We start from the raw sequence: 25,976 nt of genomic DNA, 5'->3' as shown, positions 1-25,976 counted from the left end.
TCAACTCACAATCCCAGGAGGAAAAATCCTGAAGAAAGAAGAAAGTTAAATACTACATAATAGATAATGAGACACTGAAAAATAAACCATACGAGAAAACTAATATACAACATATTCATGATACTATTATTCTCCCAGTAGTGAAGTATTAATGAAATTAAATTCACCAAATTACATGACAAATTTGCTCTAACTTAGCAGCTGAAGCTGTTCCCATTAATTACACAGAATGAAACATTCACTGGTCAAAGAGACCAGTGATGTGGAAGACACAAGAGTCCACAAAAGTGGCAGCCATCATGAATACTGTCATCTCCCCAAATGCATGTCTATCTTAATCTTGAAGATGGCCTTTGTCCCTAAAAGCGTATCCCTTTTGTTCTTAGCAGCTTGCAGGCAAAGAAAAAAAAAAAGGTTGGGGATACGGGGGGAGGGGGGCAGAAGAAAAAAGGACCTGATTTCTTTCTATAAACCTTACTAAATAAGGCAAAGCTACAGCTCCAAGAGATAAGAGTAATGGACCTCATTCTCATGTTTTTTGCATGCCTCACTGACCACTGCTCTTATAGTTTTAATTTCTGCAAAATTAAGCCCTGAAATCATTCCTGCAAGAACACTAATTGAATAAGATTTTGGACAGGAGAAGGAAAGACCACATACTTTGGAGATCTCATTGAGGTTTACCTATTTACCTGAACAAGAGATAATTCTGGCCATACCCAATGTACCCTTGCAGAGAGATTTGAGGGAAGAAAGAGTGATGAAGAGTTTTAAACACCTTCAGGAACAGACCAGATGGGCACTGGTTTCATGATTCTGTATTGTGGAATTTCATACTTAAAGAAGTTAATTAGGACTTTGATCCTGAACAGTTTTTGTGAGTCTAGCCCTTTTATGTGACTACTTACAGTACAAAGGTGAACAGAGCAGGAAAAAAAAAAAAAAAAAGCCTGGCACAGCAAATTTACTCTTCCTGCCTTGTCATACCCTGTATATTCTTGCACAAATGATGAGGACAATATCACCCAGCATTATGCAGTATGAAATTGACTGAAAGGGCAGTACCAGCTCACAACTGGTTTTACTGGGCTGGTGGGCTTTTGCCTTACTATTAGCAAACCAAATAGCCTCCAAGGGAATCCAAATACTTTTCTTGAACAAATACACGCAACCGAGCAAAACAACATGAAGAAACTTATGAGAATTTTTATTTAAAGATTTCAGTAATTTTGATTTTAAATGATTTTGACATGGAGTAAATTCTATTAAAAATTCTATTGAACTATTGCAATAGTGATACCCAGAGCTGCATTTGCAAGTTAATAGTAATGAATGTATGGAAGTTATACAGCTACAATTTCTGGATCTTCTTCACGTTCTCCAAAGTCTATAAATGTATATAGATGTAGTGGCAAGCCCAGCCATGAAAGGCAAGTCTGGAAGCACACCTGTTGGTGGAAACTAAGCACATCATAGAGTAAAATAAGAGACTGACACAAATCAGAACCTCGAGTCTGAACTGAGCAGTTTCCTTCTCTTCACAGTTCAAGGATCCAGAGCTGCACCCAAGATTTGCAGCAATAGGCCATTGCTAAGCAATATACTTGGGCAGAAAATGGAAAAACAGCTTATCACAATGGTCTCAGCATGACCTCAATGTGGCAGACTTTTTCAGCTGTATCAAAGCAAAATGGCTTTCAGATAGCTCTTCATAATAACCTGAGAAAAGGTACTCACAGCAAAGGGAATGAAAGACACAAAAAAAAAATGTAGAGGGGTCTTGGATGGCCCTACAACATCTGGGATGTGTAGAAGGAAAAATACGAGAAGTGTTAAAACACTGCCAAAGCTATCTTTATATTAATTTATACATTACTTGATTATTACCTCATTGGATGAATATAAATGTAATACAGCCCTAATTTCTTAGGAATCTCTTCAATTTCAGTAATCTAAAGAAACGCCACAGTTGGTGTCTCAACACAAAGTGACCCCATTTTTAGAAGTAAGGAACATTCAAAAGTAAGGAATCATCAGACTAGTTACACAAATGTTGAAAGGAAAACACTTCTAAAAAAAATAAATCAGGCCACATTTATAAAGATACCTAAATATAGAATACAGCGCCTTACTGGGAAGAGTAATTCACATTTCAGAACAGACACCTATATACATCAACTCCTCAAAACACTGTCCAGCAGTTGAGCAGTTGAGCTAGTTTTTTATGATGTATGGCAGGCTGTCTCAAAATACAAAGGAGCTGCCAGAACTGAGAAGCAGCTGTAAGAGATAATTTCTGTAGCAGTAAAAACACAGTTACAGGGCAAAAAAACCCATACAAAATGTTCCGTTCTGCTTTAAAATCAAGCCAGACAAAAGAAAAATAGGTTTTGAACAATACTAGGCACTGTAGGTAAGTGAATTAAAATAAAATTTAACTTACCAATATGCCCCTTTGTAGTACTTGATGTTACCGGTATGTGAGCGGGCATGGGAGCTGGCTTCGCCTCCTCTGCTGGTATGGATGTTATGCAGCTGGTTTCAGCTTCAACAGAAACATCCTTCCCACCCCTTCGCTTTATGGTACCTGTGTCACCTTCCGAGTCCTCTCCCCAGTAGCCCGTTGAGGATGCCCAGCTTGCTCTGGACTGTGCTTGATCGAGGCCCTCCCTGCCTTGACTTTGCCGGCTGTACTTTGTGCCATGATCGGAGAACATCAGCTGGTCCACATGACTGCCTGAGGCCCACAGTCCTGCCCCATCGCCTGAATTATCAAAATGAGCGTGTCCAAAAGGCAGCGTCTCCCAGCTTCTCTGGTGCTGTATTGTTTGAATGTTGTCATGAGAACCACTTGAACAAGAAGTCCAGCTACCACGGCCACTGTCAGCTGCATCGAGTGAAGCTCTGTCCCCCTGATCCTGTGACAGTTCTTCTGTACTAGGAGAAGACAGAACAGTAGCTCCAGCGTACAGGCCTCTGTTCTCTGACAGTGGTGCATAAGATCTAGATGCACATTGAAGAGGGGATAAAAAAAATCCAGTGTTGAAAGCAGAGATCCTTTACAAAGCACACAAAGAACTAGCAAATAAAAAAACCCGAGCATATTGAAAGTTTTGATGCAATTTATGTTGTACTTGCTTAAATGACTAATCTGATTTTGAGCATAGAACACTTTCCTTTTAAGCTAATCCTTAACAGAGCCAATAAGAATAATTACTGGGCAGGTCTCCTGATGAAATGTAACACATTAGTGGAGCAACCTCAAAAGTAAAATCTTAAGTTTGCAGCAGTCCTTTAAGTATATTTTGGAAAAATATACTACTTCCTAGAGCAAGTACGTTCTCTGTAGCCTTCCAGTGACACTATCTGACACTATCACTTACATAGCAGCAGTGAAAACTGATCAAGTGTCAGCTTCATTTAGCAACTATCAGGACTGCTGCGAGTTGTGGTTTCAGGACAGCTTGCTACGCAGATTGGGACCCTCATCTTCCAAATATTTCACACATCTGATTAAAGAGCTTGCATAGCCTGGGATTCCCAGAGCTGAAGCACACCACTTTCGGAACACACCTATCATCCACAGGCCCTACAGGACTATAAGCCTCAAAACCAGAGAACTAAAGCTTCCAAATAATAGCTCAGAAAAGTAACTGGCGACTGAATAGGAACCAGAGCTTCAATTATTTTCAGACCAAGGCTCACTGACAGAGATTCAGAGAACTCCTTGCAGCACTAGCTTACCCACCTTTACAGAACTTAATTATCTAGAAAATTACTTAGAAAACCAACAGCAAACGTGAATTTTAGCTTCCAATTATTGTTGACTAGGAGAGAGATTTGGGGTAGAATATTTCTGAGTTAGATAAAACTGCACTTTTCTGTAAAAACAGACTGGAAAATTACTAGCTATTTCTGCTCTCAGTGCCATTCCTCAATAACTGCATCAATAATTTGTCACCTAACTCAGTTAATTCCCCACCTAAAAAAAAGGCTAGAATACTCATCTGCTACAGAGAGGAGTCTACAGCAATACTAAGTGCTCAGATAAGGTCAACTGGAAGAAAGGCCTTACTGCCATAGACCTCAAAAAACATGCATGAGGGCAAAACATTTTCTTGTAAGAAAACAGAACATTATCACAAGATTCAGGAGTGAAATATAAGAATTTAAGAGCAGAGGAGAAAAAGAAAATTTGAGAGAGACGCAAGGAAAGTTATATAAACAAATATACATGCCACAAGCTGCATGAAAGTATAATTTAAGTAAGAATAAAATTCCTACCCTAAGCTGTATTGATCTGGTTCAATCATGATCCTTCTATCAATTCTTCCCACGCCAAGATTAGTCTCCACAATGCTGACAGAATGCCTCTGTCTCCTCTCATCATGCAGGGACACTGGCATGGAGTCAAAAGAGGAATTGCTGACAATACTAGATCTGGAAGAAATTTCACTGTGACCAGAGTCTGAAAAGTTATCCACTGTGCCACTGGGAGCCAAAGTGTAACCTGCAAAGGGAATATCACTTTAATCAGATTCTTAGAGGCCCACTCAGCTATTGCCAGAAAGCTGGCAAGTTTCACTGCTGCAACTGTAGTAAATCAAAAGTACAATTATGTTTTACTCACAGAAGAAGCACTGCAAACAAACAAACAACACAGCATATCTTTATGAATTCTGTATGCCCTATTTCTTGAAAAGGGGTTTAAGATTGTAGGGAATGTGAAACACTCATTTAGAAACCAGCCACTCACCTTCCTTCCCCTCTACCTTCGTCCCCCAAATTATTTTCAAATGCATCTTATTTGTGCTCCTACATCATGAAACCTCACTTTTTATGGAAAAAAAAAAAAAAAAAAAAAAAGCCTATACATAAACACTGCCACCGAGTTTGGAACAGAAGAGGTGCACTAGACAAGGTTAATGCTCAGAAATAATCCAGAAGACCCTCTCATACAGTTTTTGTGTTCCCCAACACTATCCTTCAAAGGTGAACAACACCTGCAACGTGAAGCATGTATGTCTGGGATCACTGTTTATTACATATCTCGGAGAATAAAAGGCCCGTGATGTTTTTTAATTAGATTTTAAAGAATATTCATGATTCTCATGCTTTCTTTGTGGTACTTGGCTAACTAATTATATTCCAAAAGACAATATTAATGAACTCTGAGAATTACACCATCATTTGGAGGTAGCATTGACACTGCCAGACTGTAATAAAACCTGCAAACAACAAAAAGTCACATAGACAAATTCAGCTTTTGTTTTAACATTGACAGGATGCTCTTACAGGCTAGGTTGAGGGTCATTAAACAACACGCATCTACAATTTTTGGCTTTCTATCTATATTAAGTGTCAAGATGACTTCAAGTGATCTGTCCCAATTCATGCTTGCTGAGAATATGGAATTAACACCATCAGACCTTCTGAAAGGATATATCATTAGCTTTGTGTCACCACCAAGCTTTTAAATTTAAAATTTAAAAGTTTCTTTATGATTTGACTTTTTAAACAGTAAATTACCTTTTAGTCACAGCTCTGACCAAAAGTATCTAAATTCACTTTTTGCTAATACAGCATTTGGGAGAGGCTGAGATCTTACGAGGGCTCAAGATGATAACCTAACTCTTCTTCACATAACATTCTCCTCCATCCAACCTTAATACAGATCACTTCAGTACAGACTTTGGATAGGCTTTTGTACTTTTTTGCTATATTTATCTCTCCTCTTTTCAGTTCTCAGCTTACCCAGTTGGACTTATTTTTCTCCCTTTGGTTTCCATTAACCCCATCTATCTCCGAGGTCTATAGTGAATTGATATTCCTACTACTGCTCTCAATTCTAAGAAGAAAGGAGGAACTGGTTGGATCCATTAGTTTGGAACTCCAGGGTCTCGGTTACAGAGTACTGCCACCTACCAGGTTAAGGAAAGGGTTTAGCTATCCACTTGAAAAGAAAGTAAAAAAAAAAAAAAAAAAAAAAAATGATACATGCATGTTTCAAAACCTTATAATCTCTGTGCAGTTTGGGGAAAGTTACTGCTACAGCAAAGCCTCCAACACATACATCGCTTTGGCATTTTATTTTATTACAGGAACTCAACCTCAATATATGCATTTTAAATTCATTTTAAATATGACCAAAATCTTTTAAAAATTAACACCACCAAGAAAGTTCCCAATGTGCAATACCATTCCTCAAATATCCACGTTTGAATAATTAAATATGCCCCTATTAAAATGATTATTTGTGATTTGTATCCCAAATAACTTAAGCTTGCCTGTCATACATAGGCCACATCCTACCCAGCCAGATGACAGAGTAAATAATTCCTTTAATAGGTTAATGAGCTCAGTGAAGTTTAAAATCTTGTACAGCAATCTGCATGTACTGCCACTGGCAGAAGATGCTCTGATGGGAATACTTTTGTCAGAAGCAGCTGTAATGAGAGTGACCTAATGCATCACATCCTGTATCAGTTCAGGATTCCTTGCCTACTGCTATCAAGCAGGGCCTTCAGCTGTCCCACTTGAGCACCACCTCCTGCTCTCTTGCTGACCATATGTGCCTGAAACAGGAGCAGTAATTTATTCTGAATGTACAGATTTTCTTTCAGAAACTTCCGAAGTCTATGACCTTCAGGAAACAGAATGAGAAATGTTCTGCATCTAGTACCTTTCCTTGGAGAACTCTGTGGTGAGGTGGGAGGAGAAGACAGATGTGAAGATGCGCTTGATACTGTGTCTTCAGATTGTTTCTTGTGGCGGTCCAGACTTCCTTCTTCAGATAATGAAAGAATTTTCTTTAAAGCTTGTGGGGAGTTAATGCCTTTAAGTAAGAATGAATGTAGGCAGATGTAAAGTTTAATATAAATACATCTTCCTATTTCACAGTGCATTTATTGAGGGAATACCATATAGGAAAAACGCTTTTCTCTTTAATTTCCAAGTTTCTAACAGAGACTTAGAGGAAGCAAAATTTTAATCCTACTGTTCAAAACACAGTGAAGTATTTCTGTAACTTAGTGAAACCGGTCTTTCATTTTTGCCACCTAAAATAAATATCTTGTTGCAGAAAATATAATCCAGAGGTGGTGCTTCATAATACTGCCTGCACAATATATAAATCAGGAATAAGCACATTAGTGGTTTCTAGCAAATGAACTGAAATGATGAGAACATACAATGCTCAATGCTCAGTGAAGGTTTACATTGTGAGAAGTGAAACAGCTTTGTTTCTTTTCCACACGCAGAGCAGTCCAGAAGGGCAAAGGAAGCTGGACAGATTAATAAGATTGGCTTACAAAATAAGGCCATCCTGCAGTTACCTTTCTCCCTTTAGAGAACTATTTCAGCACTGGTTTATTTTGGGAAACCAAAGAATAACAACATCTTTAAGATGATGTATGATGTGAAGATCTAGGGCATAAAAAATTGCTTTTCTGAGGCAACACTTATCTTTGCCTTTTTCCACCCTCTCCTTTCCTCAAAAAATACATCCTGGCATACACTTAAAAGCAAAGATGGAGCTTCTCTGACAGTTTTGTAAACTTCTGTCTTGTGGTAGAGGATATTTTCAAGCCTTCTACAGACTTTTCCTTTGATCTGTTGGATCACAATGCTGTTATCAATGATTTACAGCTCCCTCATCAACATAACCCAGTCAACTTTTCAGAAACTTTCCCACCATGAGCAAAAATACAATCTACGTAGCTTCAAAATCCTTTTAATATTAAACTTTAATGGTAAAATTAAGAACTAGATGCAGATCGAATTGTTTCTTGCCCATTTTGCTGCTTTTAATTCTTCTCTATCAGTCTAAGCTGTGCAGAAGTAAAACTAATAAAAAGTGAGAGAAGACTTCAGTTCTTAAGCAGATCTTAATAATTCATATGTGTTATCTACATATATAGGAACACAGATTTGGAAGACAAATTGGAATTCCTATATTCCCGAATCTTTCAGTGTGACCTGCAGGCAGCAGCACCAGCTTAACAGTAGAAGCACTAGGGAACAGAATCCAGGGAGACAATTCTCAAATTGGAACTTCAGGCCCATGTTTGTAATGACCAGCACACCACTTTTGCAATTAGTCTAGCACACCTGAATTTCTCATTATATGTTCAACTTTAAAAAGAGAACAAAACAAAACAACAACAACAACAACTAAAAAAGTAAAAAAAGCCATTAGAACTTGAGGCACTTCAGGTCACTGAAAAACCCAATGTTCACAAATCCCCTTGGAAAAGCCAAGGTGTTAGTGCAGATAGCGAGAAAAATTCATTATTTCCACCTGCTATTAACAGGTAAATAATTACACTGATTAAACTGACAAGGATGCTTTCCTGGCGTATTTCTTTCTTCCCATTTCTAGAGAAGATAATTTTTCATATATGCTACATGAAACAGCATAATTTTCCTATGACACTACTACAAATTAATGTCTTCATCTTATTTGATTAAAGTGCTTCCCTGACATGAGCAAAGAAACCTCAGAGTACTAAACTGAATGCTTCTTTGTTTGACTTACCAAATGGTGGGAGGTCTTTGACGGGCACTTTCTTGCGAGAGGGATAAAGAGATACAGCAGGGACCTGCAGTGCTTGGTTTACTTTATATTGCTGCTGCTGCTGCACTTTCTGCTGAATTCCTGCCCGGGGAGCCACCGGTGATGTTTCAGATTTTCCAGATCGCTTGTCTCCTGTATTCTTTGGCACTTTGCAAGAGATGGGAGAAAGCAAAGAATGACTACCAGTCACAAATACAGTGGGAGTTCTAAACTGAGAAGTGCCAAGCCCTCCAATTAATAGTTAAAAAGTGATAAAATACTGAAACCACAAATGCAAGAGGATACATCTAGAGCTGAACAGAGGGGAGGAAAAGAAAGGGAGATTTAATTTCATTTAAAATCTGTACATTATCAAAGAACCTCTCCTCTTTCTCAAAATAAAACTCTCATAAACTGACTATTGTTAAAATTACCAAAATGTGACTGGAAGTACACTGAGGTCTGATAAGGACTGTAGTTGGTTTAGGGTGGATATAATTGATACAATACAAGTTTGTATTGTAAGATCATAATCAGCATTTTTTGCTATCCTGAAGGAAGGGAAGAGCATAAGATACAGCATTCTCCAGTTAAAAGTGCGACAGATTTCCAGTTCTGCTTCCCCCACCATGTCTCTGAAATACCTGGACATGGTGGAATCCCTTCTTCTCTTTCAGGATGAGGTCACGTGGAATGACCAGCCCAATTCACACCAACAGCCCGAGTGCATCGGAACTGTAGAGGAACTTTTGGTCTCTCTGGACCCTTCATACAGACAAATCAAAAGAACTCTTGTGCACTTCAGCATTACACCATCCAAAAAGCCTTCATAAATTTCTATGCTCTTAACCTCTAAGATGACTCCCTTAAGATTCAAAGATGTCCAGTACTTGCCCATGATCAGTTATATAATTTTTTGCCTCATTGTCTAGTTGCCATTCCCAAATACTCCCTTGTATTAGAAAGAAATCCATTTAAGAGCCTCCTTACAACCCACAGCAAATGGCAACACTCACATGTGTTGGTGGCTGGCTCACACTGTAGAGACAGAGTCTGGAGGCTTTCTTCATCCATTTCCAGATCCAAGTTTGAGAGATACTGCTTTACTTTCCGTGCCATCTGAGCATCTTCATAAAGTTTTTTAGCGTTAAGGAAGGAGCTGCGACGGACCCGCTTTTTATGACCCCCTGCTTGTGCAACATCAAGCACAGCTGCATTTGTACTGCCCTGGCTGAGAGACCTGGAGTGAACGAAGGGGGAAAAAAAGGGGAAAGTGTGAGTTAGTCCGACACAGAATCACTGAACAAGCATGAAACATGCAAAAGATTGCATGAATGTCAGTCTATGGTCAAAGCTCACATGCCTCATTCCAGTAAGTCAAACAGCTATTACAGATAGAAGGATGAGGATCAGGAAAATCTTTTTACTTGGTTACAGGCACTACTTTAATTACATAAATATTTTAACCTGTTCTGCTCCATCTAGGCAGTATCACTTCACACATCAAGAAAAGCATTCAAGCTAGCTCTTCACATAAGCCAGCTATTGAGAAGACTGGGGCATTAGGAAAAGCTCATGCAATAAGGCAATGCTGACAGAAGTCTACAGCTGAAGTTTATATTTCAAGACATGTAACAGAAGGCATTTCTTAAAAGTATCTCGGGAGCTTTCAGTCTGACCATATACAGAATGTATAACCCAGCTTTAAGGAATAAAACTTACTTCTAACTTCCTAGGTTGAAAATAGCATTTTTTTAAAAATGATTTACTAGTTCATGCTGACATAAAAGTCATGCAGATTTTAATGTATGCATATCTATATAAAAGCTATGCATTGTTCCTGAATTGATAAGAATAAAAGTTATGGTTGAACTCTAGTGGGAAAATAGTTTAGCGGGTATTGGAGTTTTTTCTATTTGACTGTGGTAATTGTTTATCAGCCTTAAGAAAGTTAACACCAATTTTTAGCCGTTGCTAACTTCCCACTTCACAATTTCCTTTTTACTTAAAGTCACTTTTTTGGCAACAGAAATTGGAGGTGGTGGGAATAACACACCACTGCTATTTACAATCACTTGAGTATTTTACAGCTTTTGTGTATTAACCTCAAAAGCACCCCTGATCTAAAACATTGTCAGTTACAACAAAACAAAACAGGGTTAACAAAAGAAAGTATCAAAGCACCAGAAAATTAAAGATGGCAAGTAGAAAATAATGCAAATGGCAAGGGAAGAATGAATGGCTGTGTGCATTGTCTACAACCACTTACCCCAAACTCCTCCATTTCTTCTTCCTGCAAGTGAGAGCCAGGAAGAGTAAAGCATGGGTTTAAGAAGAGACAGAAAGATCACAAGCTCAGAAAGAAAAAGACCAGATCTAAGGACAAGCAGTTTCTAGAAGCCCACAAACACTAAAAAGATTCAGCTACACAGTCAGATAACTCCTCTAAGTTCAAATTAAGGAAAATAATATGCATTAAGCTGGTCTATCATGAAGGCAGAGACCATTCATGCCACATTTTTTAATGACTCTAGCTTACACTGTTTCAAATACAATCCCATTTCTATTAAATCAGAATGATAAAGCTCTCACTTATCGACATTTCAAGCAAACTAACACATCTCTCCCACCCTTCAACTGATGCAATCTTTTTTTTTTAAATAAAATAACTAGCAGCTAAGAAATAATACAAACATGTGTGTGTGTGTGTGTGTGTGTGTGTGTGTGTGAAAAATCACAGAATTTAATGATTTCTCCAGTTGCAGAACTTCCTTTGATATATGCAAAACAATACATGGTTTTGGTTAATTGTTAACAGCAAAAAAAACCCTCATACTGCTCCAATGCATCAAAGGGACTCAGAGGAGTTAGACATCAGCCCTGAAAATCAGTAACATTTCCTGTTCATACAGAGCTCACTGAGCAACTGCCAAGGGCCTGCTGACAGGAAGAAAAATATATCTTTTACTTTCCAAGTACACAGAGAGGCAAGTGAAAAGCATCTCTTGCTGATACTTAGCCTTCTCCAAACCGGTAAAAGCTATGGCTTCCACAACAAACTTACCTAGTTCTAAACATTAAAGCAGGATCCATGTTGACAGATGCCATGCGACCAACGTGGCGAATTTCCTTCGCAATCATTCTCAGCTTCTCAAAGTTGACTAAGCCCTCCACTTTGGAATCATTTCCTAAAATTAACAATAACTAACATCATCAGTGATTGGGTGCCAAAGCAAGTGTTTCTTAGCTGGTAAGAGATGAAGCACTTATGCTTTTACCTTCATGAAGGAATGTAAGGTCTTTTTTGATAACAGGAAACAGAGGAATAATAGGGGGCTGCAGATTTTGGCTGTTAAGGACATTACGGTATTTTGCCATATTCCTAGATGGATCAAACAAATCCTGTAGATCTTGGAACAGCTTTTCATACTTGCTTGGAAGTTTTTCCCAAGTAGTTCGGAGCCTTGCAACCGGTGCCAAATTCAAGCCACTTGAAGCAAACAAAAAAGTGCAAGAAGTTAAAGAACAACAGGGAAAAAAAAAAAAAAAAAAAAAGGCCATGCTCAACTTTTAGGGAAAAATATCACATAACCAGAATAGCATGGCACAACACCAATAAAATCACAGAACTGAAAACTTTCTTTTCCAGTGTGTGTTACAGAAAAATTAATAACATTACAAGTAGTTAAACATTTTAGAGAATATACATTTATTCTTACTACTTTGGAACAGCTTCTGAACTGAATAACAATGCTGTAAATATAGGAATACCTCAGTATCAATTATTTCCACATTCCCAGAAATGTCATCTACATAACATTTACGTGATGACATCACTGGGACCCACCTTCTTGCTGCAATAATCCATCTGACTTCATTGCGTCTAGGTCAAATTTTGCTATGAAAGACTCCATATATTTGAGGCTATTCTACAGCTGTAGCTAGCAGAAAAAAGTTTTCTCCCCCTTAACAATATCAGCGAAGACAGTACTTTATGCAGAGGCTAGCATATCTTGACTATAATTTCTAACTCTTGAAAAATTTGGTATAGTAGCATTCCTAATAGTATTTCAGCAAACATTACAGTTTCAAGTTCAAATTACAGGAAAATACCTTCCTTACTGGATCATCAAGTGCCACTGTTAGCACTATGAATTTAATACATTTTTTAAAGCAGAAGTAGGTAAGGCTTTTCTCTCTTCTTTTTACTCAAAATAGAATTTGACATTCAATACCTAATGATAGCAAACATTGAGTTGAAATTCTTGCATTCTCTGCAGTGTAGCGCTATCTTAATGAAATGCTTGATGATTTTCATCCTTTTCAACTGGTTGGTTTCTCTTAGAATCTCCGAAGCTACCCAGAATGTTTCTTGATTTATCACTTCTTCGAACCTCTTTAGATTAGTGCAGCCTGTTTTTGATTTGAGTTTAAACAAGTCATCTATGTATTCTGTGGGTTCAATATTACGGAATAGCTCAAAATTTCTCATGGAGAGCTGGGTAGCCACTTCAACGGTACTGAGCTGTAGTAGGGAAATTTGACTCTCTCTTAGTAACTCCTGAGCATCTTCATCTGAACAAAGAGTTTCTGTTTCCATGTTGTTCTTCAGGTAATACCTGTAAAAACAAAATTCCAGAACAGACTTGATACAGTATACTCAAATGTGAAGATTTATGACGAGCTATATAGAACAAATTGAATTTTAGCAGGCTTTGATATTAATTAGAAGTTACATAAGAAGTGATTTCTTGTAAAGAAATAGAATGATAGTAATTAAATAATGCTTATATTAACAGGATTCTTACTTAATAAACTAGCATAGTCATCTTTAGCTTAGTCTCTAAGCTCACCTGCCACTTAGCTGTATCCTGTCAGCAAGCTTGGATAACTGATCAGGAAGCCTCCTTTGTTTAATTACACCCTCAGGTGTGACAGAGACTTCACACAGTGAATACGCATCAGGAGTTGCAGTGAGAGCAAATTCCCTGATGGCCTGGATGACCACCTCTTTTGCTGTTGTGTCCTTACTGATCATGATGTAGCGACTTTGCTGATCCGCCTTGAAAACCCTCAGAACTTGATCTGGTAAGTCTGGAAAAAAAGTTGCATGCAAGATGTACAGTTCAGTAATGCAGGGAAAATAAAAACAGCATAAGAACAAGCAACAATATCAGTCATGTTGAATCAAACTCCTAATAATATTTCTCTTTGTTTCAGTATCACTGTTTCAGCTCTCCCATTCCCGTGGAACAGGAATGTTGTTTATTTTTTATTCTAGTTGTTTTGTTTTTATACGAAGGACTAGTTTTGCAAACATTCAGAAAAATACAGCTATCAAAGGGAAAGCTACAAAAATATGCAAATATTTCCCATGTAAGGACAGACGAGCTAATAGGATTTTCACAGGTGTTGAGTCTGGTGAATTCCATTTAAGTCTGGGAGTAGCTAGAAATGCACATATAATAGCCAGCTGTATACACAAATAGACTGCTGTAGCATTAATGCATCCAAGTAGTTAACTACCAAAAAGACTATCCCTGATAAATTTAACTCACTGTACTGAATGTGTAAATGATTGAAAATGTAATCACTAAAATGTCGTCACAGCGTGTACAAGAGCTAAAACAGTCAAAGAAAGAAAGCTTTTCTAAGCATTTGGGTTTCAAATACCATTGTTTCAAATGATTGATGACAATTCCTGAAGTGAACGTGTACAAGAAAGCTGTTTTTAGGAAACCTGGAGAATTATCATCCTAACTCCAATGCTGCATTTGATATGTCCACCACCACATTAACAGTTTGAAATCTAGACCCATTAATCAACTGAAGTTTGAGTGTTGTAACTGTATTATAAAAAGAAAACAAAGAACTGAAATTGTACTGCTGCCCAGCGATTTTTTTTAAGCTTTTAAATGACAAGATAAAGTACTTTCAATTCACCTAATTTAATTTCTTCTCTTTATTACAAATAACCTTTTCTAGTGTTGTACGGTATGATATCTGGTCATCTTTATCTGATTAGAACCTTTTTTTTTAAGATTATAAAGGTCATACGAACAAGAAAATAGAAAGTAACAGAAAGTCTTCTGAATGTACAACCAGAAGTGATGATTATTTCAACAGACACTGGAAAAAAATTACTGAAAAAAACCTGATGAAAACAGTAATGTTGATAAAATAAAGGCCTTATTGGATGACTTACAGAAAAAGAGACCGGAAAGTGCATAACACATATTTAAGGTACTGTAAAAACTTACATTAATCAACAGAAATCTTGTGAGAAAAGAACAAAAAATAATGTCTTCCCACTACTGTTTCATTTCTCTAAGATCGTCTGGAAAGCAGTAAGGTAAATCCTTTTGATATGAATGGGCATACATGCTACAAAGGCTGTTTAGACCTAACTGGGACTGAGCCCATAACTGTCAAGTTCACGGTAATATTTTTTGCATCTTGAGAAGCACTATTACTCAAGCACGTTATGATTAAATGATTACATTATTACTTACCCATAACATGCACCAGTGTAAGCCAATTTTAAGCCATTTCCAAGTACTTGAGTTAAATGTATGAATACCTTTGATAACCAGCAAGTCAATTTTGCCCATTACCACCAACTCACTACTGACCCATCTATCTTCAGTTATTAATTGAAAAGGGACATAGAGCGGGGCCTGAAGACATTTCAACATATTTTGACATTGTAGGGAAGGCAAATGCCAAAGACATAACCATTTAGAGGAATTACTAAGAATCAGAATGTTCCCTAGATCCTGTTGTATCTTGGTGTTACAGAAATCCTTGCCACTCAAAGAACTGCTACAAAGATGGGAAGCTGTTGGACACAATTGCAGGAACTCACTTAATACTCAAAAGAAGCAAGTATTTTGCACAAGCAGAAAGCCTGCTCTGCTAGATCAGTAAAGCTAATATGAATTATTTATATATGCATACCTATCAGAGGTGGTAGCAAAGCACTAAGCAGCATACAGAGAAGTCTACTAACAATCAAAACAATTACAAATGCAGCAGTATTAACATGTAATTCAGCACAGGAGATTTAAGTAAAACAGATCTTGAAAAGAATTGTAATTATTCTCTTCGCTCCTTTTTAAAAAGGAAACTGGACTGGCAGATAGAAGAAAGCAATGCTCTATGATAGCAGTCTAGTCCCATAGAAAACTTGTGGGAGAAGAGTACCAGTGACCAATAGGTCATCATTACTATATTATTTTGGTCCCAATCAAAGAAAGACAGCACAAGAGAAAAGAAATCAAAGTATTATTGATTATATGCATGTTTAAAAATAAACCTTTACAAGTATGTATTTGAAAATGTCTGTGTGAATGAGAAGAAAAACTAAAATGACTCCTTGCAGTTTTCAAGCTTAAAAAAAAAAAGAAAAAAAAGAAAAAGGAATTACAATCTCATTTCCTCCTTAAAGACTACCCTTTCAAAATGAGTTGTTTTATTTTTTGCCCTGAGAGATATCCCTCAAAGCCTCAAAGGATGGCCACTCTACTACTATTCTCTTTCTTCTCCGATGCATTCAATTTCTTGCAAGCTGCCTCCATCTCCATCTTTAATTTAGCCTAAGGTAATAAAAGAAATTAAAATTGCAGGCTTTAATTGTTTCCTTGTCTTAAAGTGTACAGTGACATAACTCTCATCTCCAGCACAACCATCTCTAAAGTCCTTAAGGTATATGCTTTGGATTTCAGACCTCCCTTCCCCCTACTTCCCACTGAAGAAAAAATTAGAGCTGCTAGAGAGTATTTTGACAATATTCAATAGGTGGGCATTTGAATTAGTTTTAAGCAAAAATAAATAAATAAAATGAAATGGGATTTGCTTGAGCTTTGAGACAGCACTCCCCACAGTTCTGGAAGTGAGCCACACACTGTACTTGGCACATGCTGGAAATTGCCCAGTCTAGCAAAGTAGCAAGCTGGAGAATGGATTTCACATGCATTTACATAACATTTATAGCCATAGCACTGATTAAAGAGTTGTAGGCTCTTATTGATAAAATATCTTCAAAGTATTGGACATCAGTTGTTAGATTAAAAAATAAAGCAACCTTCCCACTCCCTTAGAAGCAATCTTAGGAACTGAGACAAAAATAAAACCAAAAATAACAACAGAAGAAAAAAAAATCACTACCACACAAAAATTTCTTGAATCCTTCTCTAGCTGTGTTCCCCCTCCCCCCCCTGATTATGTAAGTGATGCTCACCATCAGTTTCAAGAGTTAAAAGTGCACAAACTTGGACAGTCTTTAGGCTGACATTCAAGGAACATCCTTTTAGGTAAGGTCTGAAATCCCTTGGATTTAGAGGGCACTCAATTTTTGGTTCTATTTTTGAGAAAAACTCTAAATATTAGACTAAAATAACCCAGTATCCACACAGCTACCACCAGTGCATCATCCTCCAGAGGATATGTTTTAACAATAAAGAATCATATACCTAATACAGAGAGATTCATGTTAAGAACTTTTTCTGAAGCCAGATACGAACCCAAATCCCAACTCTCCAGGAGTTCCAGCTAAGCCCTTCTCATATGATAAGGCTCTCGAGGTTGTCATATTCTCTCCCTTTCTCACCCTCACTTCCCCCTCCATAGTTTATTCCTCTCTACTAAATATGTGTCGGCTTGATAATTTTGTTTGATGGGGGATTTTTAAATTATTACTCAGAATGGATTTCAAGTCACTATATACAAAGCATTCAGAGCTCAGCTGTAGTCTCTTCTGCGTGGCAGGATGATTAACAGGCAACTCAGAAACTCTATGCCTTACAAGATTATATAAGTCTGTTCAGAAAAAGACCAAAACAGTGTGTCCAAGTCCAATGCCCTTCTGCTTTATTGTAAGCTTATGATCTCCCATGCTGTTTGAAAATACTGCAGTCTTATAAAGACTGATCTATCACAGCACATTACGAAACACCACACAAAAGTTTTCACTAGCCAGGAGTACTCATTCAGGAAGAGGTCCTCAGTGTACAGCATACTTCAAAAACATTCACCTATGCACAACTGGGCAAAGTGGAGGAATATAATAAGCATTCATACATGGCTAATGAGGATGACAGTGTATAGCTAATAAAAACCTCACATGTACTTCAGACTCCAAAGTCCAGAAAAAAATAATAAATTAAAAAATATATATATAAAGTGGAGAACAAAAAAAAGATCCTTACCTGGAGTTGTATTGAAGTCCAAGATACGGTGATGAGACTGCAGTAGATCAGGATTACTGGATGACAGGGTTCCACTGACAGGTAAAGCAGGAGGAATGTGCTTTGTTTGCCTCAGTCCTACAATGCTGTCATCCTGAGACTGGCCAATTCCAATGTCACTGCATCCAGAAAGAAACAAATGTTCAGAGCTTGGACTATAGCGGAGGGAAGCAAGGGTGTCTATAATACTACATTTTCCAGGCTCTCACAAATTACTATTTATGAATCAATATTCTCCAGAAGATAGGGATTGCTGTCTAGCTTTGTCAATAGCACCCAAATGCCCACTCACCTTGATCAGATCAGCCTTTTCATGCTGACAGAAGATTCCTGTGCTCACCACTCAGCTCTGAGGAGTTGCTACTCTTGCCTTTCTTTAATTATTTTTTCACAGAGGCCAAGATATTTACTGAAAAGGTGGTACATGTATCACTATTCTTGCACCATCCCAACTTTGACTAGTGCTGCTGTCCCCTCAATGTCAACTGAACATCCCCTCACAACAACTGAATTTCACAGATCTTTCACCCCATGACAGATAGGATTTGCAACTGTACTTTGGGAGTTACTGTAGCTATATAGTATAGTACCATCTATTCACAGATAGATAGCAGGGGATTGTTGAGCACATCCTTTTAGCCCTTCTACTCTATATAACCCTCTCAGAGTTCCTCTTCACTGTGTATGATTGAAACGATGCCAGCTGACTTGAAAGGCTATGGTATATACCCACAGTTGGGTGCTACTGGTATCCCCTCTGAAGCGTCTAACTGCAAAATAAAGTATTCTGTGATAAAGGTGAAAGATTTTGTCAATTAAACTGTGAAATGCTGGGTCACAAAGGTCAGTAGTGTCAGATGGATCAGGAACAGAATTATTATCATACTACAGCAGATGCTATCTACTTATTGCATGTTGAGTTGAGAAGCTAGGCACTGAACTTTTCTATAAATATAAAGCTGCACATCCTTTATAAAATATTATGTGTGTAAAATGTTGAAATGCAGATGCTATAAAGATTGAAAATGATTTAAAACTCAGCCATTATAGGAAAAGACTTTAAAAAAGATTAACACGTCTAAATCTGTATCTACACATGTAAATTAAGTATAAATCAGAACTTCAATTTCATTTCAAAATGATGCCACTCAACATCAAGCTACTAAATTAGATGACAGAACACAAATGGCCTTTTGTACCCTAATCTGGGGGCACTTCGGTTTTTGTCTAGTATTCTATCCATCCTCAGAAAGCCCACACAGAAGTAATTAAGGGCCTGATAATTATCCCTGTAGAGCTGTTACAGCATAAGCATCCTTCTGTGTTCACAGGAGGATCACTTTGCCCAGTATGCTCTTGTACCACTTCTATGAAGTGGAAAGCATTCCCAGGAGCAAGGACGGTATCTGCACCATGTGAAATACAAAGACACAGTCACCGCTTTGTAGAAGGCAATGCCCCTTGAAGAATCTGTGTATGTTTTTTGTTATCTTGAGGTGAGTTTTTGTTTGTTCTTTAAAAAACAAGGCAGCCCAGTATTACAGAAATATTTTATGAAGTGTCAAGAGATTCATGAGAGAAAAATACTCAAAACCAAAAGAGTTGCTGGATTCCCTCATCTGTAAGATAAGCTGAATCTGAACATCTGTATTTCTGTATTTCCACTGAAAGCACGAAATGCTGAGACAAGCAGCAATCAACACAGCACAGCACTCTTATGCCAAGCCACAAATAAACTTTGCTACTACTAAAAACCATTCCCAGCAATCAAAGCTTGGTCTTTCAAGCAGGAGCCACTCTCTACACACAAAAAAGCACACAAATAAACTAACAGGATGAACAAAATGCTTTCTGGCAATTAAAGAAACAATGCAGTATAGTTCATAGAAGTGTTAACATTAGTTTTGTTTTAAATTAAGTCAAAATTAAGACAATATGCCCCCTCCCCTTACATTAAGTAGATTCAGTTACATCACATACTCATTTCTGGGTCTGTCAGTATTATATAATCTTTTCATGTTTTATTGTACCAATCCTGTGCGTCATAACCAAAGTAGCTTCACTAAAGTGGATCAACTGACAAACATCAGGCTTTTAAAAAATTAAGAGGAATGTTCCTAAACTACTTTTAGCTTCCCCCTAAGTGCTCATATACTAAACTGGAAAGAAGTTACTCAGTTTACTCTATTTTTAAAACACAGAACTCTCCCCCAATTCCGATTTCAAGTTACTCCAACAAGAAATGAACCTCAGAAATTTCAGATATAAAACAGCAGCACCAGAGGACTCCCAAGTCCCATGAAGACCAACTGCTCTCATCACTAGGCAAAATATTTTATTTTCTGGGTAAATGGAAATTGTGCTTTTAAAGGAAAGCATTTATGTTACTTTCTGTAACATTTGTCGTGCAGAGGTAGCATTAAGCAATAAATGAATTCCTTGCTGAACGACAAATGTGGTAGAACGGCTAGTGGAATGGCAGAAGTGTCCAAATGTTTCTTGCTTCGGTATAGCATGCTGAGCATTCCACTGAAGGGCTGCAAACAGAGAAGAGAAAGGGGGGCTTCCTCCTAATCTGGGATGCTGCACTATGGACCAGGCAGAGCTCTGTTAGAGCTGGAAGGGTGATGGTACTTAGTTCTCATTTGAACCAAAACCACTTCTGGATGAGAAGTGGTGTCAAGTGCTGCAACCAAGGTGCTTGAGTAGTGCCTACGAGAAGGAGATTTCCTAGTAGCCCCAGAGGAAATTGTACTATTTGCTCAGTTTGGGAAGTTACTCAGCATTATCAGAATGAAAAGCAAAACTGAAGGAATGTACTATCTCCTGATCAAAATGATTTGTCTTTGATACTGACTTAACATTTCACAAAACTAATAAGTTACCTTAGTCTAGTCAAGACTGGTTTCATTTGGCTACACTGTTGAGACACTGAAAACATACGCTGTGTTCACTTTCAAGACAAGGTAGGTATCTTCACCTCATCAGCTGGCTAACTGACTCATGAAGTCTTTAAATACCTACTCTAAAATAAGTAAATCAGCTTTTTCATCCTCATTACTGTTGTTTTTAAAATCTCAAGAGAATAAGTAAAGTCCCCTCATATATACAATACCATTCATAATTAGGAAGAAGGAGATAGAAGTTTCTACAGAACGTGAAGAAAAAAACACAAGCAAATCTACTGCTACACATCTCTATGCAGAACTGTGTAGACAAACAGCGACAGGCAGGCAAAACGTCAACAGGCTTTGCTATATATAACACATGAAGTAAAGCTAGCAAAAGGAAAACAAAATAGATCAAGTGTACTGCTTTTTTTTTTTTTTTTTTTTTGTCTCTTACCCAAAGATATCCCTGAACAGAAAACATGCACAAACAAAACAATACAAAGTGAAAATCAGCAAGAGAATTTTATGTCAAAGCTATGAATCATGAACAGGGTAAAAATCATATCAACAGTATGCATGGCTCATCACAGGAACAAACGTAAAAGACTGGTGCAACAAAAGAGAACATTTTAAAGACAAACAACACGAAATGAGGATTTACAGATGCTCCTCTACTGAAACCTATCCACATCAATTTTAGAAAAAAATCATTATTTGGATATAATCTTTTATATCTCTTTAATCTCTACATATCAGTAACATCCTATTTATCCCATCATTAATGTTTCAGAAGAATATTCATTTTTGAGCAGGAATACCTAGTATTAGTCATGAGCAGGAAGAGAACCTAGATTTTGGCAGAAGCATCTTCTTAATGAATTTTGTAAAGATTTTTCTCAATTGCATGCAGAAAGGAAAATACAGGACAAAACATTTATTAGACATTCACTATCCTCTACAATTCAGCTTTGCCATTTTCACGTTCCTCCCATTGATGGCACTTGTCTAGGACAAGTTCTAGGTTCCCATAAAAACTATATAAAACTAATTGTTTCCAACAATCTTCATCAGAACTCTATCTCTAAAATGTGCTTGTAGAAGAAAAGGTATCAGACAAAATATTTAGCTTTCATAAGAAATATTCACTTTTATCAAAGAACCCAAGTTTGCAAGCAAATCTGCTTTGCAGAGTTATACTAAAATTAATGGCCTGGGGTGCTTCCAATTAACAGTCATCTTAAAAGAAAAAGGTAAATAACAAAGTATGCAATTGCTGTAGCTGTAAGAACTAAATACATTCACATTGACATTACAAACTGCATTGTTAGGAGTCTATGGACATTTGAATATTCCAACTAGTATTCCCCAGTATATTGAAGATATAAAAGTGTTTTGCAGTAATAACTAAAAGTATCACAACAAATTATAAGTATCACAAGAACTTATTAATATGTAACGCAAAGCAAATACTTAGAAGAAATCCAAAAACTCACTTGTATGGTTTCTGAGGCAGAATGCTGATTCGAGTCTTGTCAAGTATCTTCTTTAACTTATTTCTTCCCCCAACTGTGTTGGCTTTACTTTTCTTATTTACTTTTTCTAATCCTATTACCTGTTCCACATCAACAGCCAGATCTGGGATGGAATAACGGCTCGCTTTTTTAATATCACCAATTTTAGGCAAGTGAGGAGCACCATTTCGTTTTTCCTCTGACAACCGTGTTAAAAGTTCTTTAAAAACTGTACAAGACAAAAGGAATGAAAGAAGAACAAAAAACATAAAAGAAAACTCTGCACACCTGACCAGCTCACTATTAATCTATAGCACCTTCTGTTAATTCAAATATTAACTGAATTCAGAGATAAGACTAAATAATTTACAGCTTTTTAAGAGGACACTGATTTTCTGTAGTAAGAATCAGAAAAAATCTGAAAATGAACCCAGCATGAAAAAGAAATCACTAGATAATCACATTGTTACTTGGATGTGGTCAGCAGAAGGAATACGACTTTTCAGTCTGAAGATATGGACTTCGGTGGTATAAGAGCATATTTAAAACAGAACAAATTAAAAAAAAAATAGGCAAGAAAATTAACAACTTCGCAATGAAAGCTCAGAGGTGGGCAATAATTAGCAGCACCAGAAGTCAGAAATCAGAGGGGAAACTCACCAAATTGTCAAAAAAATAAAATAAAATTAGATACTATGAAAATTCTCTGACCTCTTGGCTGTTGTGTCCTTCTGCCAGGTGTACAAGAACACCTGAAATCTTAGAAGACTAACAGACTGAGTACAGCAAAAGTCGGAAGGCCAAACTTATTACTGCTCCCAACTTCCTCCCACAGCACTCTAGTGAACAGTCATCCACAAGGCAGAAATTCCTGATGAATTTGTGAATTATTTCCTCTACCACAACTTTAAACTTAACCAAAATGTCAATATATTTAAATATTAAAAAGAATGATATGACAGTGAATCCCGATCAGTTTGGAACAAGACAGTACCTACAGATAAATAAAAAATATATATATATGATGATTTGATATGTAATGGTAAATGTACTTCTGAGAGATATGAACTCATAACAAACTGTAAGATTAACACTGGAGGCCAGATAAACAGATAAAAGGGATGCACAAATCTCTCCTAGGAAGCAAGAAGAGAAAGGTTTTTTAACCTTTTTAAGGTTTTTTTGTTTACCCAGAGAGCTTGAAGATGCTTCTCCCTGGAAGCATTCAAGACAAAGCTGGAAGGGGCTTGGAGCAACCTGGTCTAGAGGGAAGTGTCCCTGCCTACAGCAGGGGGGCTGGAACTAGATGACCTCAAAGGTCCCTTCCAACCAAAACCAGTCTATGATTCTATGATTCTGTGTTTCTGAACAAAGAGAAAGCCACTGCTATGGGTCTAGTACAGAATATACAAAAAGTAAAGATTCATGCACGGTCTTGTATATAGGACACTGATGTAAGGAAGACTTCAGTCATTTACATATCTTTGCAAAGAATGACTTATATGTACAGAAATAGTCCAATTATTATTTTTTTTAAGTGTGAATGATTTTAATCTTAGCAAAAAGAGAAGCTCTCTGCATTTTAACAGCTTAGAAGCAGAATATCTTCGAAGAAAATCACCACAAAGAAGGAAGATATTTTAAGAAAGAGGATGAGTAAGAAAAAAAGATTCAACCCAAGAGTGTGAACTAGCACAGATTTTGAGAAGCTAAGAAATAAAAGTTAATGTTGGCCAGTTGGCACTTACTGCAGAAGACTAAGTTAAATAAACAAAAGTAATCTCTCTTGAAAATGAAGAAAAACAAAAGCAAAGAAAGAAATCATTGTTTCTCTGGTATTTTCTGTGAAATTGATATTAGAAGTAAGAAATTGTAGAAGAATAGGAAAAATGGTAAGCAGCTAAGAATGAGTATTCAAAGCAAAGTTTTACTCCACTGTATCCATTTTTGCCCTTAATAATCTTTTCCTCCAGCGGTACACAAGAAATTACCAAAGGATCTTAAAAGCTTCAAATATGACTAAAAGAAAAGGAGCTGGGGGGTAGAGAGACGAGTTAAATAATATACAGGAAAATACTGTTAAGAAATAGGAACCTCCTTAGGAAAATTATTGATAGAAACATTGCATGCAATACAGCTGTTCTGGTACTCTACTGTGATGCGATTTCAGTATTTGGAGAGGATTCGAAACTTAAAAAGCACAACTTAAGAAATCAGGTTTAGTCTTAAGACTAAAGCAACACATGTAAATAAAAAAATCCAGAGATATTTTTGCGAACAATTTACAGAGAAACAAGCACATACAGCTAAACAAGCATATACAGATAAATTAATAAATGTTTTATTATAAATAATTGAAATATCAGAATCATTATTGGAAAGGAAGAAGAAAACCCCCAGGATATAGATATGACAAATAACTTTTGGAAATAGCCTATGAATATTTAACTATCAATTAATTAGTGCAGTGGCATCCTATGGAAATATTCTGCCCTACTTATTTACAGTGAAGAACATCACCGTGGAAGAAATACTTAGGGAACACATCACTAAATTATATAAATAATCTAAGTTCCTAGTGGGGGAAAAAAAAAAATCAAATAAAATGCACAAGATCTATTTCTTATGATAGTAATAGAGGTCCTGAGCTACTTAAAGACTCCTTCAAGACTGTTCTGTACTTGTTAGAAAGAAAAATGGAGAGAATAGACTTGGAGAGTAGTGAGATTGTTATTACCCATCTGGCAAAAAAGTTTTTATTAACCTTACTGTACTCATCATACAGCACAGAATGAAAAAGTATGCAAAAATACAGCCAACAGATTAAGATCACTAGACAACTGAACTGCCAAAAAAGGTTTCTTTCTTGAGACAGAGCTAAATCTTACAAGTGCCAATGTGTTTCATAAATTCAAGCTAAATGGCCACTGTAGTTCCCACCTCTCAACCCAAACATAAGCAGTTCTGAGAGTTAAGTGACCTCAAACAACCTTATTCGTAAATCTTTCCTGCCATTTTGAAGTCAGACACTTTAGGACATGCAAAGCTCCTGTTCCAATTCCCATCACAGAAGTATTTCAAGTAATTATTTCAAACCATTTCCAAATGTCTTCTGTACAAAATGAAAAACACCACTTAAATTAGAACAAAAAGTGCATGCAAACTTACCAAATAAATTGGTTTTCACAGTGATAGACAGATGAGTGTTATTTCTAAGGATTTCCATGGCTTTTGACAGCTGAACATTTTCGAAGTTTTGACCATTCACTTCCAATATCTAAAAATACAAAGAAATTAGCATTATTTTCATTTAATGCAGAGAATGGAGGAGAAAAAGGAAAAAAAAACCCACATCTTAAAATACATACCTGGTCTCCACGTTTCAAGCCTGCTTCTGTAGCTTTACTACCAAAATCTACACTATCAACAAAGATCCCAAATCCCTTTTCTGACCCTCCCAGCAAGATAAAAGGCAAAGGGGCTTCTCGAGATGGCTTTGTTAAGGTTATCAATCTTCTTTTTGCTTTAGCGGCGCAAGCAATATTTAACAGCCTCAAATGTCCACCCATTTTCTACAAAAAAAGAAGAGCACAATGAGTTACATATAATAACAGCCTATTCCTTGCTATCTTCAACTGTCAGAAAAAAAACTTCTTACCTCCCTCTCCAAATTGTTCTCAAATTCTTCCAGAAATCGAGTCATAGCAGGATCTCCTTCAAAATCATTGAAGTGATTGTTCACCCACAACAATACTACCCGTGTAACCTGAAAATT

The 25,976-nt window shown here is 37.0% G+C and overlaps 1 protein-coding gene across 14 annotated transcripts in view; it reads right to left on the bottom strand.

Moving 5' to 3' along the window:
- The window catches only part of RAPGEF2 (Rap guanine nucleotide exchange factor 2), a 174,424-nt gene that overhangs the window by 3,692 nt on the left and 144,756 nt on the right, over window positions 1-25,976 (bottom strand). For 9 of the 14 annotated variants that reach the window (XM_046940691.1, XM_046940692.1, XM_004940909.5 and 6 more), the window contains 15 exons: window positions 25,860-25,967; window positions 25,570-25,773; window positions 25,370-25,478; window positions 22,184-22,430; window positions 17,761-17,918; window positions 13,408-13,648; window positions 12,790-13,173; window positions 11,833-12,044; window positions 11,619-11,742; window positions 10,824-10,847; window positions 9,571-9,794; window positions 8,537-8,722; window positions 6,683-6,835; window positions 4,285-4,510; window positions 2,444-3,003 (listed from right to left, as the gene is read on the bottom strand). In XM_046940691.1, the coding sequence (XP_046796647.1) occupies window positions 2,444-3,003; window positions 4,285-4,510; window positions 6,683-6,835; window positions 8,537-8,722; window positions 9,571-9,794; window positions 10,824-10,847; window positions 11,619-11,742; window positions 11,833-12,044; window positions 12,790-13,173; window positions 13,408-13,648; window positions 17,761-17,918; window positions 22,184-22,430; window positions 25,370-25,478; window positions 25,570-25,773; window positions 25,860-25,967 (3,160 nt within the window). The remainder of the gene's footprint in view (window positions 1-2,443; window positions 3,004-4,284; window positions 4,511-6,682; window positions 6,836-8,536; window positions 8,723-9,570; window positions 9,795-10,823; window positions 10,848-11,618; window positions 11,743-11,832; window positions 12,045-12,789; window positions 13,174-13,407; window positions 13,649-17,760; window positions 17,919-22,183; window positions 22,431-25,369; window positions 25,479-25,569; window positions 25,774-25,859; window positions 25,968-25,976) is intronic. The other 5 variants (XM_040699701.2, XM_040699705.2, XM_040699702.2 and 2 more) reach the window with 5 other exon arrangements.

The sequence above is a fragment of the Gallus gallus genome, chromosome 4 (genome assembly GCF_016699485.2).
Source record: "Gallus gallus isolate bGalGal1 chromosome 4, bGalGal1.mat.broiler.GRCg7b, whole genome shotgun sequence".
NCBI classification, from domain to species: Eukaryota; Metazoa; Chordata; class Aves; order Galliformes; family Phasianidae; genus Gallus; species Gallus gallus.
The sequence above is the reverse complement of the archived record's forward strand: the minus strand, read 5'-3'. Positions and strand labels throughout refer to the sequence as shown.